The 21,804-nt window shown below is 36.6% G+C and overlaps 1 protein-coding gene across 1 annotated transcript in view; it reads right to left on the bottom strand.

The window, feature by feature from the left end:
- Window positions 1-1,289: 1,289 nt before the first annotated feature.
- The window catches only part of RIT2 (Ras like without CAAX 2), a 388,510-nt gene continuing 367,995 nt past the window's right edge, over window positions 1,290-21,804 (bottom strand). Inside the window, exon 5 of the mRNA XM_028098362.2 lies at window positions 1,290-1,517. Within this exon, the coding sequence (XP_027954163.1) occupies window positions 1,290-1,517 (228 nt within the window). The remainder of the gene's footprint in view (window positions 1,518-21,804) is intronic.

The raw sequence follows: 21,804 nt of genomic DNA, 5'->3' as shown, positions 1-21,804 counted from the left end.
AATGTGTCCTCTCATCTCATAATGTATAATCCCGCTGTTCTTCAGCCAAGTGAGTTTTCCAACTTTATGTTAAGCTGCCTTGAGTCATTCCTGCATTTTCAGAGATTAACAAGTTCTAGGGGCATTGTGAATAAAAGAATAAGTGTTTACATGTTGTATAACTATGCCCTCATCCTTCCTTTTCTCTGATTTATGATAAAAACTGTCCCCAACCCATGAAGACTGGTTGGATGGATTCCATCTCATATTTATTATTTAATACTTGTCTGTTAAACATTCAGAACTGTTTAGGTAAGGTGCTTTCTAAGCTTGAATTTGAATAAACCAAATCACACAGTGGGATCAATGAAGGAATAGATAATTTCATTTTCCATGATGATCTTTTGTAAACAAATCAGAAAAAGAGCCCTCTAACTGCTGGTGTTTCATGGTTTGAGTAAGAAGAGATAGGAAATTATGGCAACATAAGGAGGCTATAGGGTCTCTGGATCAACAATGTTCTTGCCCTACGGGTGGTTGGTCCCAGCATAGGTGAAGCAGTCCTAGGAGGGACTCCCACTGTGAGGAAGCCGGCTATCTTTTTATGAGTATCAGAGCCACCAAGTTCCTATTAGCCTCTCTCTGCCTGCTACAAAGACAGTGTCCTTTTACCACAGCTCAGCAACTTCACTGTGATAATTTTGCCAAAGCGAAACAGGGCAAAGCATTGCAAATACGGGGATATTTCCTTTCAGCCCTCCAACAACCCACAACTCGTTCCTATTATTAATAATTCCTCTAAGGTTTATCTTCACAAAAAAGCACCAAGACTTCTACAGTTAAGGAAAGACAGGGCTGCAGACTCCTGCTCTGAATTGTTTCCCTAGCTTCATTATTTACTGAGATTCCTGAAATGCAAACAATCAGAGTCTTATCAGGCAAAGGCAGATCCCCTGAGCCTTTTATCATTCTGTCTGCAATTTTGAATTTCCTCTATAACCAGACAGCATACTAAATGAAGCCAGACTCTTTAAAGGGAAATGAGGCAATTGGAATGTCAATTTTATTTAGTAATATATTGTAAAAACTTAAACAGCATATCCAGCTGATTGACAAAATCCATCCAACTGTTAAGGGCAAAAGAAAACTATCTCAAGAGGTACAGTTATGCAGATCTTGCTTTTACCTATAGGCAGATATTTAAAGAGAAAGGGAGAGAGACACAGAAAATATTGAAGCAGAATGCAACATCTAGAATTGTCCGACTGATAAAATTCAGAGAGAGAATAAGGGAGTTAGAAGCAAGGATATCATGTCATGTTTTCTTTCTTCTTCTTCAATGAGCCTTTTAACTTCTTCCACAGGCTGTCTTTTCTCTTCAGTTTCTTTTCCATCAAGGATGGCATGGACTCTTTCTTGCGGATTTCCCTCACTAGACCGTGAAAGGCATCATCAATGCAGAATCTGAGGGCCGCAGAGGTCTCAAAAAAAGCACAGTTATATTCCCTGGCCAGACTCAAGCCTTCTTCTGTAGAGACCTAAGGGAAAAATAAATGATAGTAAAAAGAGAGAAAGGGAGAGATGCTTAAGTCAAAAATTATGTTCTCTATCAGGACTGTGGGCATGTTACATGAAAATACAATTTGTTGTAAAGGACGATTTCTAGAATTTCTTAATTTGAAGGACAAATGAGAAATCAGAATCTCTAAAAGGGCAACTGATTAGAATTTATTAAAAATCAATTCTCCAGACTTCAAAAAAGGTAACATAGCACAGTGGTCAAAACCATGGCTTTAGAGTAAAATTGCTTGGTTTCTGAGTCTCAGCTCTCCCACATTTGAGTTTTGCAAACTTGGGTGAATTTCTTAACCTTTTTGGCCTCAGTTTTCTCATTTGTAATCTAGAATAATGACACCTGCCTCCAAGGCTTTTTGTTAGTGTGTCTAATGCGCCTTTTACAGATAATGTTGCTGAGTACATTTATAAAAAGCTTTATAACTACTGTTGTTAATTATAGTCCAGAGCTTTCAGTTAAGAATAAGCCAGAATGAAGTTGCCATGAACTTGAGAAATGATCTTCTGACAAAAGAAAACAAAAGCCAAACACCACCATTGTAAGTCTCTAGCTAAACACTTCAGAGCATGGTTAGAGGTCTACCCAGGTTGTGTGGCACTAAACCAGGCTGCGGTGCATGTTATTGCAATGGATTTTATCATCCCCTCTAGGGATGATAAACTGAGGTCAGGAACTATGCCTTAACATCTCTTTAATGTCTACTACAGTGCCTGGTACCTAAGTCACCACTAGAGGAGAAAGGATGATTAATAAAAAATACCTGGATTTAAAAAGTATGAATTAAGATGCAAATGTAAGTGATGTACAAATGTTTAAACAGGAGATTATATGACACTGTAGCTGGGTGCTAATAATCCTGCTCAAACTTTAGCATTCCCATTAAGCTCCACTAGATTATTCACATTGGCTTGAAGAAAGCAGGATAAGGCTGCTCTGACTCAATATGTTCTGATGGCCTCTTTGTCCATACTTGGTCTATTTATTAAAGTTACTCACATGTGTATATATTGATATGTTCATATTTCCTGCCAAATGGAAGTGTATGGTGAATTGGAGACTCCATCAGCCTGTACCCCTGAGTGACTGTGACCAGGACTATGGGGAGTAGAGCACCCAGTTCATTAGAGTGGGTATATTCACCAGGCATAACTAAGGAACTTTGTTAAAGTTCATCAGCTTAAAGCTTAAACATCAGCTTAAAGCTGATGACATTTTGGAGTTGTTTGTAACCAGAACATAAACCACTTTTTCTTAACTGATACACCATGCTGTAATAAATGGTTGAGCTGGGATATAAAAAGGTGTCTGATTTCAAAGTCAGGTCCTTTCTAGTCTTTCTTTGAAAGATCCGCCTCACTAAGGGCTTTCATTCCTGCTGGCAAACACACCAATCCTTTTTCAAGCTCATTTCTATCTTTTAGTAACTAAAGAAATTCAGATAAAAGCAACCAACTAAAGTTATTAAGATTCTGTCTTACCAGCAATTAGACAAAGTCATACATTTATTAACTTGTCTGATTTCCAAGGAATCACAGGTGACAGTCTTACCAAATGCTTTGACACTGCATACCATGTGTTGCCATTTATTTTTCAGGCTCCTGTAACAATTTTCCCAACTCATAAGGTAACAGACACATATTTGCTATTTTTTATAGCAACACCACATTTCTGGTATGATTTTCTAGATTAATCCCCTTCCATTAGGATACACACACACACACACACACACACACACACACACACACACAGCCTCAAAATCCCTGTGGCTTGCAAAAGTGTTTCTTGCTCTCACTGCTTATTAGCAACTAGAGGGCAGACTGTGTCAGTTCAGCTCCAGGCGGCTATGGGTTGGGATCTGGTTTGTCCCTCCTGTCTTCTTACTCTGAGACTCAGATTCAAAGAGCTCGTCTTATCTGAGATATGATGTTCCAAGACAGAGCAGTGGGCAAGAGGCAGAGATAATTTTACCTACGTCTCAAAGGTCAAAAGACAAATGGAGAAAACCTTAAGTCAATGAAGCAGGTTGTATACTCAGCTCACAAAGAATTGTAAAGAAATAGAATCTACCAAAACCATTTATATGTAAGTGCAGCACACTATCCAGTTAAAGACAAACATTGTGAGACCAATTTTTTTTTAAACACTTGTAGTTGAAACACCATACAGGTAAGGATATAGAAAGAGTGAAATTTGAATGGAAATTAATACCAAAAGGTGTTATATTGATACAGTATCAGACAAAGTAGATAGTTAAAAATTATTGCTTAAACAGGTGAATCTATCATGATGATACACATTTGTATGTACCAAAAATCATAGCCTCATTTATAAGGCAACAGAACTAAAATCCAAAATCATAGTGAGAAATTTTAACCATTTTCCCTCAGCAGTTGAAAGAATACATAGATAAGTCAATAAGGATGTATAAGGTTTGAACAAAACACATTTGATCTAATTTATATAGATAATATGCTGTACCCAATAACTGAAAAATTCACGTTTTCTTCAAATGAACTTGAAGCATTTATAGAGATTGACTTCATGCTAAGCTATAAAGCAAGTTTCAAAACACTACAAAGGATCAAAGTAGCAACCTCAAGAGGTTACCCAAAAAAATCAGCAAATTAGACCAAAAGGGAGCAGAGGGAAAGAATGATAAAGACAGAAATAATGAAGTAGAAAATAATCATGCAGTGGAGAAGACTAAATCTGAAGATGTTAAATTGATAGAGCCCAGGCAAGACAAGGTTAAAGGTGGAAAAGGGTTACAAATAAACAGTATCAAGAATGACAAAGTAGACATAAGTACAGATCCTATAAACACAGAAAAGGTAATTAGGGAATATTATATTTGTGTCAAGAAATCTGACAAGTTAGATGAAGGACAAATTCCTAAAACAAAATTTACCAGAACTTTACCCAAGAAGAAACAGAAAATCTATATTATCCTATATCTTAGACAGGAATTAAATATGCAATTAAGACTTTTCCACAATTAAGTCTCTATAACCAAAAACCTTCTTTGCTGAATATGTGTGGATATATTTACCAAAAGACTTGTACAAAACAGTTCTTAGCAGCATTATCACAGATAACAAAAAATTAAAAGCAACACAAAGAAGTGAATTTGATAATTTGTTGTATATGAACAGAATGGAATGCCATTCAATGCAAATGAATCAAATAGTTATATGTGACTTAGATAAATCTTCCAAACATAATAGTGTTTAGTGACAGAAATCAAACCTATGAAACATTTTTAATAAACATTTTATAAACATTTAGTTTTAGATTTATAAAAATGTGGCAAAGATGGTACAGAGTTCTCATATACCCAACGTCTAATTGTTCTGCTTGTTATATTAATATGGTACAAATTACACTTTTAGAAAGTTGAAACACAAGAAAACTAGTGTTAGGAGTCAATATGTATTTCCTTTGGGAGGTGACACAAGGGAGTCTTCTGGGTGCTTTTTATTATCTTCCTTGATCTATATGGTCGTTTCAAATGGGTTCACTTTGTGATAATTTACAAATTGCATACCTATAATTTGTATACTTTTGTATATGGTGCATCAGTGAAAAACTCAAACAAATGTACTATATAATAGGAAGTACCCCTTCTGAATTTGGAGCATCACCATTTCCTCAAGTTCAGTAGTATTTCTATAGCTAAACGTTTCAACATTCACAGTAAATAGGATAGGTAAAGTCTCAGATCACATCAGATCATGCTTTGCCACAAAATGAATCAGTTCTGGTACGATTTTGCAAATACATTAAAAATTTTATATTTTAGATTTCTGAAATCAGATAACATTATGGACTTAGGTTTCTAGCGGGAAGGTTCAATACCATAAAGATTACAAATCATCTCAAAATAGTGTGTAATTTCAATAAAAAATACATTCAAATCCTGAAATCTTTTGAAACATAGACTGTTACAGAGAGATAGTAAAATTCATAGGGAAGAATAAAGGAAATAATGGGAAAGAAATATTTCAATTCTAGTAAGGCGGAGGCAGAGAGAAGAACAATAACAATGGCATTGGACTCATCCTACTATAGTTCTCTCTCTATATATATCTATAGCAGTCCAGATAGTGGGGTATTAGTTAAGGGCTAGACAGACAGACCAATACAATGCAATGGGGAATCTAAAAACAAGATGATGAAATATATGGGAGCTTGATATACTATTGAGTAGCATTTTAAATCAAGGTTTGGAAGTGAAGATGCATTCAGTGGTGCCCTGATATTGAGTCATCATCATTTTGGATTATTCTTGATGTATGGAGATTATTTCTACCAGCACAGGAAGGTAATTTTTCTTTGGGAAGAATAGAAACAGAAGGGGCTTGAAGTCTTTAAACATATATTTCTTTCTTACACATTTGAAAAATCTCTTTATACAAACATGTTTATGAAATGTTTCCTAATTATAAAAATGTATTACACATCGTTGGAAACATCAAAATTCAGTTAAAAGTCCAATGTAATAATCTGAATCTGAAAAAATTTAGAAAAATTCGATCCAAAGATTCATACTGAAGTCATATAAGCAAGTAATAGATGACATAACTGCTTATTATTGTAGCAGGATGAAGTATTTTTAACTCTGTAGCTCCCCATTGCTTTGGTAAGTAAAGTAGTAATCATGAACCTTCTATTTCAAAGCATGAAGTGTAGTTGCATATATTCTTAGATTCATTATCAGAATATTCCATGTTACAACTCAGTAATTTTCACATTCATTATAAAATCCAAAAGGAAATTAAACTTAGTAAAATACTCGATCTCTTCTATAACTCCTGAAAAACGCTTACTAGATCAATCACCTAAAGTTTTTATTTTTTAAGAAAAACATTAAGGTGAAAGCATACTTTAAAACTCCCATGTTCCAATAAATTTTATCTCACACCAATATTGACAAACCATAATTTGTCATCCCTGCATTAGACATTGAGATCAATATACTGTATATTCAATAGAAGAACTTTAATTTTTACAGATTTTGGGCTTTATGCTTAATAATTTTGGTCTGTTCAAAGGCTATAGATATTTCAACAATATCTCTGGGAATAGTCTTTGTCCACTAATGGTTTTGAGTAGTTCAGAATCAAAGTAACATAACAAGTAACGGTTTCTATATTAGGCTTCAAAACCAGGGTATGTAACATATTCATCCAATATATTATCTTAGCTATCGAAATTTTAAGTAAAATTAAATATTTTAAATGACAAATATTCATCCATGCCATATAGTAGCTGCTAAGAAAGAAGCACAGTGTTAGAAGGGAATTAATATATTTTTTTCCCAAATTAGGAGTTTCAGGTCCAAAACTGGTTAAGCAAATGGTTCAGGGTCACATACCTAATTAAGTAAAACAACCATCAAGTTCTACTCTGTTCCATCAAGTATTGTTTCCAATCCTTGCTGTTTCTCATGGGGTCTTTCCAGGTCCCTCTGCCAATATTCCACATATATATATTTGATTATTCTGATCTGAGGCTTTATAACTTGAGATTATTCTTAAATTACAAACAAATGGCATAGAACATTTAACATTGCATTTACAGAAAAAGAAAATTTTAAATATATAGAGAAAAAATATTGTAGAAAGATTATTTGGGGGTCAGGGAAGGAACCATTGATGCAGATTCCATTGCGCCACCATGCCCCTCAATTGCAAGGATGGAGAGTTTGTGATTAAATGTGCCACCTGCAGGCCTTAGGAAGCATTGGCAGAAAAAAAAGAATAAAGAAAAATGTTTTATACAATAGAAAATTTCAATAACCCAGGGGAGCCATCGTTTTAATAGATGTGACCTTTTTCACTGAGGAAGATCACTGTGTAATGTGCCAAGAACTCCCTGAAATGCCATTTCCCATCTGCCCAAGGAGACATTAGAGCACTAGCCACAGCTGCATGGGGGGATGAAGAGACCACTGGGGCATGATGGCAAGCACAGCCTGTTCTAGTCCTGGCCCAGCTGCTGGTGGGAAGTGGCAAGCATGCTGGTCAATTAGAGTTCCAGTCCCAGCAATCTGCTGACTTCAGGAGCTTCATTGCTCTTTATTGTAAAGGTACTCAGGGTAATGGTGGTCATCTAGTAACCTATATAATTCTTAGTAACATAAAAGGAAACTCTGATACTGCTTTGCTGTATTTGCTAACCTTGAATGAGGAGAGATTGGCAGAGAGATGGGTCTGGCTCTTCAAAGAGAAGCTTTGCCAGTGTAATATCTTTGTGGTTCAGCCTACTGGGTACTGCTAAAACATTCAGTGTACAGAACAAACTCTTTGGGATTTGTATATATTTTTTAATGTCTTCCTGTGTTTCACTTCATTCTTACCCATTAAGATAGTAATTTTCATTATAGAGCCTACATCATCAAGGTAACAGGAATCAGGTTCTTGGAGATTTGGGACCAAAACATTTTATTTGTTAATAAGAAAATAAGAAGGAAAATTGCCCAAACTTAGATTGTTCAGTTTTCATTTTGTTTCATTGTGTAATTGATTTTGATCAATTTTAACAATATGAGTAGCCTTGACAGTTTCCTTGACTAGCTCCAATGAAAGTGCTTTTGATTTGTTTGCTTTTTAAATCTGCAAGTTATTTTTTTAAAGATTTGTTTATTTTAGAGAGAGTGAACACGAGTGGGAGGGTAGAGGGAGAAGGAGAGAGAATCCCAAGCAGATTCTGGGCTGCGTGTGGAGCATGACTCGGGGCTCAAACTCACAACCATGAGATCACAACATGAGCTAAAACCAAGAGTCAGATGCTTAACTGACTCCACCACCCAGGCACCCCTACAAGTTATTTTATTTACCCATATATTCCATGTAAAGGTAAGTGCATAGATATCATCTTAGACTCCTTGCAGGGAAAACCAAAACACAGCAAAGCACTAGCAAGAATTTCCCACCTTCAGTTGCAGTCACTGACATACGAGAAACTAATTCTTTTTATTTTATTTTTAATTTTCATTCCAGTGTACAGTGTTACATTCATTTCAGGTATAATGATTCGACAGTTCCGAATATTACTCAGTTCTCATCAGGTGTACTGCAGCCGGTGTCAGAGAAATTAGTGTCTGTGTTCTCTTCTATGATTTTTAAGGTTTCAGGTCTCAGATTTAGGTCTTTAATTCATTTTTAGTTCATTTTTGTATATGGTATAAGAAAGTGGTCCAGTTTCATTCTCTTGCCTATTGCTGTCCAGTTTTCCCCAACACCATTTGTTGAAGAGACTTTTTCCCATTATATATTCTTGCCTCCTTTGTCAAAGATTAATTGGCCATATAAATGTGTGTTTATTTCTGGGCTTTCTATTCTGTTCCATTGACTGATGTGTCTATTTTTGTGCCAGTACCATATTGTTTTGATTACCACAGCTTTGTAATGTAACTAGAAATTTGGAATTGTGATATCTCCAGTTTTGTTCTTTCTCAATATTGCTTTGCCTATTCTGGGTCTTTTGTGGTTCCATATAAATTTTAGAATTGTTTGTTCTTGTTCTGTGAAAAATGCTGTTGGTATTTTGATAGGGATTGCATTAAAAAGGTAGATTGCTTTGGGTAGTATAGTCGTTTTAAAAATATTCTTCCAATCCATAAGCATAGAATGCCTTTCCATTTCTTTGTGTTGTCTTCAATTTCTTTCATCAGTGTTTTATAGTTGCAGAGTACAGGTCTTTCACCTCCTTGGTTAAGTTTATTTCTAGGTACACTTTATTATTTTTGGTGCAACTGTAAATGGGATTGCTTTCTTATTTTCTCTTTCTGTTGTTTCATTATTGGTGTACAGAAATGCATAAGATATCTGTACATTGATTTTGTATGCTGCAAGTTTACCAAATTCATTTATCTGTTCTAGTAGTTTTTTGGTTGAGTCTTTCAGGTTTTCTACATACAGTATCATGTCATCTGCAAAAAGTGGAAGTTTTACTTCTTTACGAATTTGGATACATTTATTTCTTTTTGTTGTTTAATTCGTGTGGCTAGGAATTCTAGTATGATGTTGAATAAAAGTGGTGAGAGTGGACACCCTGTCTTTTTTCTGACCTTAGGGGAAAAGCTCTGTTTTTCGCCATTGAATATGATGTTAGCTGTGGGTTTTTCATGTATGGCCTTCATTGTGTTGAGTTACGTTCTCTCTAAACCTACATTTTTGAGGGTTTTTTATCATGAGTGGATGTTGTACTCTGTCGAATGCTTTTTCTGCATCTACTGAAATGATCATAGGGTTTTTATCCTTTCTCTTATTGACATATCATGTTGTTTGATATGCAAATATTGAACCACACCTTGTATCCCAGGAGTAATCCCTCTTGATCATGATGAATCACTTTTTTAAATGTATTTTTGGATTTGGTTTGCTAATATTTTGTTGAGGATTTCTGCATCTATGTTCATCATAGTTGATCATTTTTGGTGGTACCTTAATCTGGTTTTGGTATCGGAGTAATGCTGGCCTCATGGAATAGATTTGAAAATTTTCCTTCCTCTTCTATTTTTTGGAATGGTTTGAGAAGAATAGGTATTAACTCTTCTTGAAATGCTTGGTAGAATTCCCCTGGGAAGCTATCTGGTCATGGACTTTTGTTTGTTGAGAGTTTTTTGATTACCATTGCTGGTAACCAGTCTGTTCAAATTTTCTACTTCTTCCTGCTTCAGTTTTGGTAGGTTATATGTTTCTAGGATTTAATCCATTTCTTCTAGGTTGTTCAATTTATTGCCATAAATTTTTTATAATATTCTCTTACAATTGTATTTCTCTGCTGTTGGTTGCTACCTCTCTCCTCTTTCATTTGTGGTGTTGGTTGAGTCCTTTCTGTGTTTTTTTGTTTGATGAGTCTGGCTAGATCTTTAACAATTTTGTTGATCTTTTCCAAGTACCAGGTACTGGTTTTATTGATGTGTTCTATTGTTTTGTTTTTAGTTTCTTTATCACTTGTTTCTACTCTAATCTTTATTATGTCATTCCTTCTGCTACTTTTAGATTTTTTTTTGTTCTTTTGCTAGCTCCTTTAGGTGTAAGGTTAGGTTGTTTGAGATTTTTCTGCTTCTTGAGGTAGCCATTTAAACTTTCCTCTTAGAAACGCTTTTGCTGTATCCTAAAGACTGTGGATTGTTGTTTTATTTTCATTTGTCTCCATGTATTTTTTGATATCCAATTTTGATTTCCAGGTTGATCCATTCATTGTTGAGTAGCATGTTTTTAACCTCCATGTATTTATGCTCATTCCCGATTTTTTCTTATGATAGATTTCTAGGATCATAATGTTGTGATCAGAAAAGATGCATGGTATGACTTCAGTCTTTTTGAATTTGTTGAGAATTGTTTTTCAGCCTAATATGTGATCTATTCTGGATAATGTTTTCTGTGCACTTGAATGTGTATCCTGCTGTTTTAGGATGGAATTTTCTGAATAAGTCTGTTAAATCTATCTGATCCCATGTGTCACTCAAAGCCACCATTTCCTTGTTGATTTCTTGTTTGGATGATCTGCCCGTAGATATAAGTGAGGTATTAAAGCCACCTACCATAATTGTATTGCTATCAATTAGTTCCTTTACATTTGTCATTAGCTGCTTTAAGTATTCGTGTGCTTCCATGTTGGGTGCATAAATATTTATAATTGTTATGTTGTCTTAGTGGATTGTCCCCTTTATACTTATATAGTGTCCTTCTTTGTCCAATGTAAGTATTGTTACCCCAGCTTTCTTTTGACATATGTTTGCATGATAGGTGTTTCTCCATCCCCTCACTTTCAATATGCAGGTGTCTTTAGCTCTGAAGTGAGTCTCTTGTAGATAGCATATAAATGGGTCTTCTTTTTTTTAATCCATTCTGTCACCTTATTTCTTTTGATTGGAGCATTTGGACCATTACATTCAAAGTAATTTTTCCCCTTTTATTGCTTTTATATTTTTTTAAGTTTTCTTAACATACAGTGTTATGTTTTTGTTTTTTTCATTATGTTAATCACCATACATCATTATAGTTTTGGGTGTACATCTCGAAGTAATTATTGCTATGTATTGCCATTTTGGTACTTGTTTTGTGGTTGTTTGTGTAGTTCTTCTCTGACCCTTTCTTGCTGTCTTTCATGGTTTGCTGGCTTTCTTTAGTGATATACTTGGATTCCTTTCTCTTTATTTTTTGTATATCTATTACTGGTTCTTGATTTGTGGTTATCATCAGGTGTGTATATAACATCTTTTGCATATAGCAGTCTGTATTAAGTTGATGGTCACTTAAGTTTTAACTCATTCTTCTCTCCCTGTCATGTTTTAGGCATATGGTATATTTCGTGCCCTTTTCTTCTGTGAGTCCACTGACTAATCTTTACAGATATGCTTATTTTCACTGCTTTTGTGTTTTCCACTTTTCTTATTCCTATTCCTTTCCACTCAAAGAGTCCCCTTTAACATTGCTGGTTTAGTGGTCATGAACCTCTTTAGCTTTCATTTCTTTGAGAAACTCTATCTCTCCTTCTATTCTGAATGACAGCCTTGCTAGAGAGAGTATTCTTGGTTGCAGATATATCATGCTACTCCCTTCTGGTCTACAGAGTTTCTGCTGAAAAATCAGCTGGTAGCCATATGGGATTTCCCTTATATGTAATGGTATTCTTTTGCCGCTTTTATAATTTTCTCTTCATCAGTATTTTTTGCCAGTTTAATTACTATGTGTCTTGGTGTGGACTTCCTTAGGTTGATTTTGTTGGGGGATTCTCTGTTCCTCCTGGATCTGGATATTTGTTCCCTCCCCCAATTAGGGAACTTTTCAGCTATTATTTCTTCTTATAAATGTTCTGCCCCTTTTTTTCTCTCTTCTCCTTTGGGGATCCATTAATGCAAATGTTATTACGCTTGATGGAGTCACTGAGTTCCCTAAGTCTATTTTCATTTGGCATAATTTTTTTCCTCTTACCTGCTCAGCTTGATTACTTTCCTTTACTCTGTCTTCCAGATTGTGGATTTGCTCCTCTGCTTCCTCTAGCCTGCTGTGTATTCCCTTTAGTGAATTTTTAATTTATTGTGCTCTTTATCTCCAGTTGGTTCTTATCTCTTTGTTAAGGGTCTCACTGATGTCCGCCACTCTTTCCTCAAGTCCAATGAGTATCTTTATGATCATTACTTTCGATTCTTTATCAGGCATATTATCTCTGTTTTATTTTGCTCTCTTGCTGTGGTTTTGTCCTATTCTTTTGTTTGGGACATATTCCTCTGTCTCATTTTGTCTAACTCTTTCTGTGTTAGGAAAGTCTGCTATGTCTCCTGCTCTTGAAAATAATGGCCTTATGAAGAAGTCCACTAATGTTCCTGTTCACCAGAATCTGGTGCTTCAGGGGGTGTCTCCATTGTGTGTTGCATGCACCCTGCTGTTGTGGGAAGTGTTTGTTAAAACTGTGAGCCCCACCCTGGCAGGGGTCCAAAGTGTGTACAGGTCTGCTTGCAAAATGAGACCTGTGGTCACCTCTGGGACTGGGTCTGGCCTGGGCAGATCCACAAAGTAAGCAAAATGGGTGGGGTGCACAGTTGTAACAACAAGGTGCACCTGGGCTATCTCAGGGCCTGCCACTGTTGGGGCCCACACTGTTCAAAATACACAAGTGGGGAGACAAGGTGCTGTCACCAGTCTTCTGAGGGAAGGGACCCCTCGCCCAAGGACTGGGGCAAATGTGACTGGGGAGGGTAGATCTGCTGAAGTGGGGAGGGCAGGGCTTAATAGTGAATGTCAGCACAGTGCTGGTTCCCTTAGAATTCCTTCAGCACTCCCTGCCCCTCTGGGATATGCTCCAACCTGCCCTGAGACGTACTTCCTCACATGCCCACTGCAATATTCTGGCCTTTGAGTATTTGTACATTTCCTTTGCTTGGAATGTGCTACCAGCACTTTTTGTGGCTTTTTTCTTCTTATCAGTCATGTCACAGCTTAAATATCATCTCCCCTGAGACACCTTGCCTAACTATTCTCCAGAAAATATTCTGCACATTGCCAGTGATTCCGTTCCATTGTTCTGCCTTATTTCTTTCTTGGCACTCAATTACTCTCTCAAGTCATTTTACTAATTTATTCCTCTGTTTATTTTCTGTCTTCCTTCAGTATAGTGAAAGCTTTGTTATAGCAGGAATCTGTCATTCTTGTTCACTGCTGTACCTGGACTCTCAGCATAGTAGCCAGCACTTAGAATGACACTACTGGATGCCTGGCCATAGGAATACAGTGCTGGGGTTATGATAAACAGAGGAGCTCGTTGTCAGGGCAATAGGAAAATAAAAAGGAAATTCCAAATAATTATAATCAGTGCCATGACAGCGGCCAGCACAGAGCACTGTGGTGACATTTATAAGTAGTGCCCAGACCCTTATTAGTGGTTCTGGGCTTCCTCAGGGAGGATATCTTTGTAGGAGACCTAAATGATAAGCAGGAATTACATAGGTTGGTGGGAGGAGGGGCAGGGGAACTGGAAGTAGTCTCAGATGGAAGAACTAACAATGGCCTAAGGGAGAGGTGATAATGGTGCTTTTGTGGGATCATCAGCAGTTAATGTGGTTTAGAAGAAAGGAGGAAGGAGAAAATGAACAGCAGCACTATCAGAAGAAATTTAGTGAGCTTAAATGCCTAATTTATGTAGATTCATATGAAATTTGTTTGAAACCCATCAATTAAGTAATTTTTTAAAAAGCCTCTTTCTTGAGTGCCTACTCTGTGCCAAAAAAAAAAAATGTAAAAGGTTTTCTCTCTCTTGCTGGAGAGATATTGATTGAATAGAGAGAAAAGCAGGACATAATAAATGGTATAGCCACTCCTTCTGAGGTACAGGATGGTAATGGCTCTAGGGTAAAGGGTTTAGACTGCTTTGTACAAGAGACATTTGAAATCTCCAAGGCCTTGTGCTTTTCATCCAAGAAACCCTGGTATGCTGGGGGGAAATGTTGCCATGGCAGCCAGTAGTTGCTAGGAAAGGAAAAAAGAGAAGGTTAATGCTAAATATTTTGCTAACAGCAATATCTGGCTGCTTCTTTGAATTTTTCTCCTAAGGACTACTTTTAAAATATCTTGTGAAAATTATAAATCAATAAAATTAGGCAGTATATTAAATATATATGTCAGAATATATATATAAGTATACATATATGTATCTCCATGCCTTAGGATATCTTCATATATTTGCACTAATAAATAAATGTGTGTATTTGATGTATATTAAATTACTTTATGAATAAAGAGTAAAATTTTGGCCACTTGGAGAACTTAAGTGTCAAAAAATATTTCAGCATTTATTACATTAATAAATTTATATTAGGTAAAAAATAGAAGGAACTTATGTATTATATTTGTAACACATATAACAATTATAATTAAGCAGTAAATTATATAGCTGTGTAATATCTGGATCCCCTGCAGACTATAAGACCATGAGGGCAAGGAACATTGCTTTCCCAAAAACACTTCAGTGTTTTGCACATGAAACAAGCTCAATAACCATCTTTCATATCTCTTCCTTGAATGGGTGGGTGAATAAAGGGATAGAAAGGCAACCAAAGAGGAAGCAACCAACTACTACAGCAAAAACTCTCCATAAATTAACTAGAGAGCTCATAAGCCCAAATCTCATTTGAACTGCCAAAGGTTTTTGAGTCCCCCAAATGCCCTCTTTTATATGTATATATGTATAATATATGTATACTGTCTGTATAAGAGATGTGCACTGCAGAATCTCTAAACAGGAAAAAAAAAGAGGCCTGGGTCATGCTTTCTTGAATGGAATCTAGGGATCACAGTGGTAGATAACTCTGATGTGGTCCAAAGCAAAGCCAGAGGTGGTATCAGGGTTCCTCCAAGTTTATGGTCAACACATGTATCCTTTCGGATTATATTCAGAAAAGGAATGCCTTGCAGAGAAGAAAGAACCTGAACAAAGTAAGTTTGATACAAGTTCTAACTCTGGGATCTACAGAATATAAAACTGAACCAGTGTTCCAGGGAGGGATCTACAGAATATAAAACTGAACCAGTGTTCCAGGGAGCTGGGCATTTTTTTGAAAAATTTATAAGCCTGTGCTTATTGGCACTATTATAAATTTAGTTTTCCATTTTCACAGAGCCATCAGTGCCCTTGTCAATCATTTCACTTATTATTAGCTAGTGCCCTTTCCTATTCCTCATTTAGTTCTTTAAAATCCTCACTTCTCATTTTCAGCAGATGTTCTTGCCCTCTTATTTCACCTCAATGAGAAAATAAAAGTATCCAAAAATAATGAGTAAAACATTCAAGACTAGCACCTAGACACTCACCTGTGTCATTAGCTACCGTATCTTACTCTCCCAGTCTCAAATGAAGATAGATAGGTTACTGATTCTGTCAAGTCAAACACCTCCATCTGGGCTCTGTCCTCTTCAATATCTGTTTCAGCCCAGCAGCATGAGTTGTACCCCTCTCTGTTCTGTTTTAAGCCTTTCTAATAGTCCTTTTCTTTCCAGAAAAATATTCAAGTCACCTATTTTGAGTCCAATTCTAGTTACCTTCTTATATCTGTCCTTTTGTTCACCATTAACTGTAGATTATTTAGGAAAGCCCTTGTATAAGGTTAAAAAGATGAAGAATGGGGCTGAGGTATGAAAGTGATTAGGAGAAGGATGCACAGTCTTAAAGCACCCTACTAGATGGGAGAGGATATTTAAAAAATGATATTCGTTAAGGGGTTAATATTCAATATACATGAAGAATTTACACAACTCAACATCCAAAAAACAATCTGATTAAAAAACGGGTAGAGAACCTGAATAGACATTTCTCTAATGAAGTCATACAAATGGCCAACAGACACATAAAAAGATGCTCAACATTACTAATCATCAGGGAATTGCAATCCAAAACCACAATGAGATCACACCTGTCAGAATGGCTAGTATCAAAAAGACAAAAATGACAAGTGTCGGTGAGGATGTGGAGCAAAAGGAACCCTCATGTACTGTTGGTGGGAAGGTAAATTGGTATGGCCACTGTGGAAGGCAGTATGGAGTTTCCTTAAAAAAATGAACAATATAAATACTATATGATCCAGTAATTCTACTACTGGGTATATACCCAAAGAAAACAAAAACATGAATTCAAAAAGACATTTTTGAATGTCTTTAGTTCAGCATTATTTACAATAGTCAAGATACGAAAGCAACCTAAGTGTCCACTGATAGATGAATAGATAAACTGTGGGAGTGCGCACACACACACACACACACTATTGCTCATAATAACTCAGCCATAAAAAAGAATAAATGAAATCTGGCCATTTGCAACACCATGGATGGACCTAGAGGGTATTATGCTAAGTGAAATAAGTCTGACAGAGAAAGACAAATACCATTTGATTTCACTTATATGTGGAATCTAAAAGAAAAAAAAAGAAACAGGCCCATAAACACAGAAAACTAGTGGTTGCCAGAAGGGAGAGGGTGGGTAAAGGGGTAAAGGGAAGTAAAAGGTATAGGTTTCCAGTTATGGAATGAATAAGTCATGGGGATGAAAGGTACAGAATATAGTCAATGGTATTGTCCTGGCATTGTATGGTGACAGATTGTAGCTACACTTGTGAGCATAGCATATAGAATTGTTGAATTTCTATGTTGTATACCTGGAACTAATGCAACATTGTGTTTCAACTACAATTCAAAGAAGATATCAGAGGTTTAGGTGCTGATTTAATAACTTCTGATTTGCACATCAACATTCACAATCTGGATTCTGCTCCTCTCCCCACCCATTCTCTTAAAATGGTTTTCAAACATATAAATATGACCTTTGCTGCCAAACCCAATAAGTGCTTCCAGTGATCTTTCAGCATCTGCAATATTTAACAAATTGACTACTTTCTTCTTTAAACTTCTCATCTGATTTGGTGACCTCCTTCTTTCCTGATTTTTCTAAGCTCTTTCTGAATATCTGAATATTTTCAGTATCTTAAAAATACTACTCTTTGCTCTCTTTTCCCATAACTATATGCCCATGGATTCTGACCTTTACTTTGCTTCTATTCTTATTTGGCATTTGTTCCTTATATACTCTTATTCAAGTCCATAGTTTTAGTCATCATTAGAGTTCTCATGAGCCCTGATTAATGTCTCCAAGGATCATCTCTCGGTTTAAGTCCAGAATCACATGTACAAGTCTCTGCTGGGCAGTTTCTTTGAAATGTCCCATGGGCACTTCAAATTTGTGGTCAAATTAATTATTTTTCCTTGCCACATGTTCCATCTTGGCTAATGGCACCAATATTCCCAGTAATCTAGGCAAGATCTTTAAAATCCTTCCAGATTCCTCTGTCTCCCATATCCTTAAATCTAACTGATAATCAAGCCATTTCATTTCCATCTTTTTATTATTGTATGCTGACATCTTCCTTCTCCATTTTCATGGCCAGTGCCTTAATCCGGGGCTCTTGTTAATTTATCCCCTAGATGATTTTTATACCTTCAGGCTTGACCCCCTCAAATCTATCCTGCCTACTCTAACCAGAGAGAAACTTCCATAACATAAAAGTATTTAGCTCTCCAATTTATTTTTGTGATTCCCCCATCATCAATAACACAGTGGGTAGCACATAATAAGTGCTCAAAAGTCAGGCTCACCTCTTATTTGGATAAATAATTCTGCCTCTCAAACCCCAATTTCCTCCTCAAGATAAAAAGGATAATACCATCTCCTTCAGAAGGCTCCTATGCAGATTAAAGATTATATAGTAATATGGTCCATAACCTCCTAGCACATAGAGTGTACTTATTAATATGTACTTAGGCATAATTACTAATGGAGCAATCTGGGCCCTTAGAAGAATCAAGGGCATCATATGGGCTACCAGAATTAAAAGAATATGGAATATCCTCAAAACAAAAGAATTCAGGATTGCAATGGACTTTAGGGTCATCTTTAAGCCATCAAGTCATTACATGTCATTCCACAACAACTCTGTCAATGACTACTTTTTGTAGGGACACACTAATTGCACAGTCCTCTGTAAAATGACCCCTTTTTATCAAAGGTTCTTATATTTAGTCAGAAGAGAATTTGAATTATAGAGCTGAAATTGCCCCAAGGCATCCTATACTCCAAATCCTAAACATTTTGAGAATTTCTTAATTTTTTAGCTACCACAGTTCTTCGATGCTGGAGTTGGCACTAAAACCCAAGACTTTTTTTTACCACCACAGATGCCCCTTTGTCTATAAGACAAAGACTCTGGCCTGAAGAAACGGTGCAGGGGACAAGTAAAGCACACAGGTTGTAAAAGTGCAGAGAAGAAACTTCCTGAAGCAAGCAGGCTTGCATGGAGTAGGGGAGAAGACAGAGACTAGAGACTTTCCCCTATCAGCAGCTGAGGACTCTGAGCATCTGGATCTGGGGCGTTCACTTTACTAAATTCAATTCTTTATTTTTAAAATGTATATTCTATAATTTTTTTATATAATAGAATATGTATCTGTGAGTTCTGTCCCTTCGAATCTGGACGATAAATATAGATTCAAGCGCCTGCACAGATGACAGCTTTTAACTGTTACAAGAAACCCCTCTGTGGCCTTAGCAACTCTTTCCATTTGTTGCTTCTCAAGCCCAGTTGCCCAGTGCCTCCCCAGGTGGACAAAACGACCTGCTCCCCAATGGCCGTGCACACAGCATGCCAGAGAAAGGAAAGTAAACTTGACAAGTCTGTTAGGAAGCAGCGGCTTGAGACTGCATCTCCAAGCCAGTGACACCTGCTTTCTCTTCCAGATTCTGGTCATGTCAGAGTACAGAGCAAACAACACTATCACGGCAATGACTTGTCAGCTCACTGACATTATCTGTGCTCCATCCTCCAAAGCAGCAGCTGAGAACATAGTCTGTGTTTGTCAAAACAGCAGGTCTTACTAAGATACAGGGAGAAGAGTATTCTGCTTGAGAGGATGGTTTGTGAAACCAAAGGGCCTGCATTCTAATCACATCTCTGCTGCTTCCTAGTTGAGCGACTGTAATGAGTTACTTACCTTTCTAAAACTCAGTGTCCTCATCTTAAAATGGGGTTAGTAAGAGATAGAAAGGAGATAACAGAATGCCTCATACTTATTACATGTTAAATGTACTATAATTTGGACTTTTTTTGTTTATTCATTTAGTACATAGAACTGGCTTGTCTCCAGTCAGAAATCATGCAATGCTGATGAATGAGCAGTTTGACTCCTGTCTTTACAACAACTACCAGAGTGGGGGAGGGGAGCTTTTACTGTCAGAGTGACTCTGATACACTTGACTCCGTTGCCATATCTATCCTCAGAAGGGTTCGATTTTCCTTTGGGCATATTTTACTGAATGTGTCATAAAAGCATTTTGTTCAGACCACAAGTCTTCCCCTCAGCCACCATAGTTATGTTTAATCAGTAGGGGGTGGGGTTATTGTCTCTCCTCAATTTACTAAAAACCATGAATGCTGTTTCACTCCCTCTGTTGTTTTCTTCACCTTTCTCCTGCATAGCCTCTTAAATTTCTTGTTTTCCTCCATTTCCCTATTTTCTACCTTTACCTTTTCTTCTCATCCTTCTTGTCCTTCTTTAGATCTTCACCAGCCAACATTCTACTAATCCCTTAGGTTTTTTTAAAGTAATTCCCAGATTTTGTTCCATGAACTGTTTGTTGATCCCCAAGACTGAGTATGATTTCTCCCTCTTTTTAAGTCCCTAAGCATTTGGTTTTTGTCACTCAGTCTTTCATTACAGTTAACATTTTTCTTACTCTATACCAAGGATAAGTTTCATGGGCACACAAATAGTGCTCCTTTCAACACTTGGAATCATCATGAGATTGGCTCCAAAACTGACTCCTGTTATTTCCTAAAACTGTTTATGAAATTCTCCCTTCCTCCCAATTAATGCAGTATTTGCCTTAGGGATTCAGTTTTTCCCCTCTCTCATAGGATGTGACTCTCAACACAACCTAAATTTGGTCTTGTGGTCAGATCTTGGTCTTTCACAGTTACATCTAATTCAGCAAAATTCCCAATTCCCTTAACCAGTCGTGATTTGTCTAAGTGCAAGCCATGCTGAGAGGTAGACCATGAAATCATGGATACATAGACATTAGAGACAATTACTGTTAAGGAAGTCAGACATCATTGCTTTTATAGCACTCCTGTGAGATGGGGCACAGAGACCTTTTTATATACACTTCCAGGGATGAGTTTATTCACATATCAGAGAATCCCAGGCTATAATGTCTATCTCTCACTGGCTAAAAATCCATAATAAGAAGAAGATGTCCTCCCTAGATTTCCTATCTTTTACCCTATTTCTGGCCTTGTAGATACATTCAGAATACCACCTCCCCTCCACCGCCTTTTCTTCCATGTGACAGCTCTTTTAATACTGGAAAACATAAATGATGTCTTCCATTCATGGCTTTACCACTGATTATATTCAGAAGATGGTGCTGCCTTATTTTCAGAAGATGGTCATCTTCCAGAATCTTAAACTTAAAAAAAAATCAGAAGAAAAATGAGCAGATGGTTCCATTTTGCTTTGTTCTTACAGAATGTGTGACCCAAAAAAGTATCTATAAAACAGATAAATAGCAGCAACAACAATGAAACTTTGGTTGTAAGATCATTACTTTTCTAATCACAGAGGATGAATAGCTGCTTAACCACACCAGACATTCACGGTTTTTGTTTTAACTCTACTTGTTACTCACTCCGCTAGGATAAGGGCAGATAGTTGGGCCACTACATTTTAATATCTTTGATAGACAAGCAAAAATATAAGAGGCTGAAATATGCCCTCTGCAATGGCATTATTAGCACTGTCTACTTCCTAGGAAATAGCTTCCTTTGGTGACTCATTCAAAAATACATACATCTTCCCTACCATTTAGCCTCTTATGGATAGTTGTAGTGCATTTATTCATCTCAAATTAACCAACATAAAATTAATCAACATACTGAATTTGTATACTGTAGATCCTCAGTACATATTTACTAAACTAGAATAGCTAAGGGGAACATTAGCAAGAAGAGTCCCATAAAATATCTGTTTTTTGTGTATCTAAGGTGGGCAACCCTAAATTGACAGAAAAAGAAGAAGGTGATCTGGATCAAATAGTGCTCAAGAGGAAACCAGTGGAATTTAGAAATGACATCTACTCATGAGTTTCAATCTGTGGAAGTGCACTACATTTGTGCTCTGCAAGATAGCATATTGACCACA

This window comes from Eumetopias jubatus, unplaced genomic scaffold, assembly GCF_037043125.1.
Source record: "Eumetopias jubatus isolate StellerSeaLion01/CBP00866 unplaced genomic scaffold, mEumJub1_p1.0 scaffold_16, whole genome shotgun sequence".
Taxonomy (NCBI): domain Eukaryota; kingdom Metazoa; phylum Chordata; class Mammalia; order Carnivora; family Otariidae; genus Eumetopias; species Eumetopias jubatus.
Note: the sequence above shows the minus strand (reverse complement) of the source record. Positions and strands in the feature narration are given on the sequence as shown.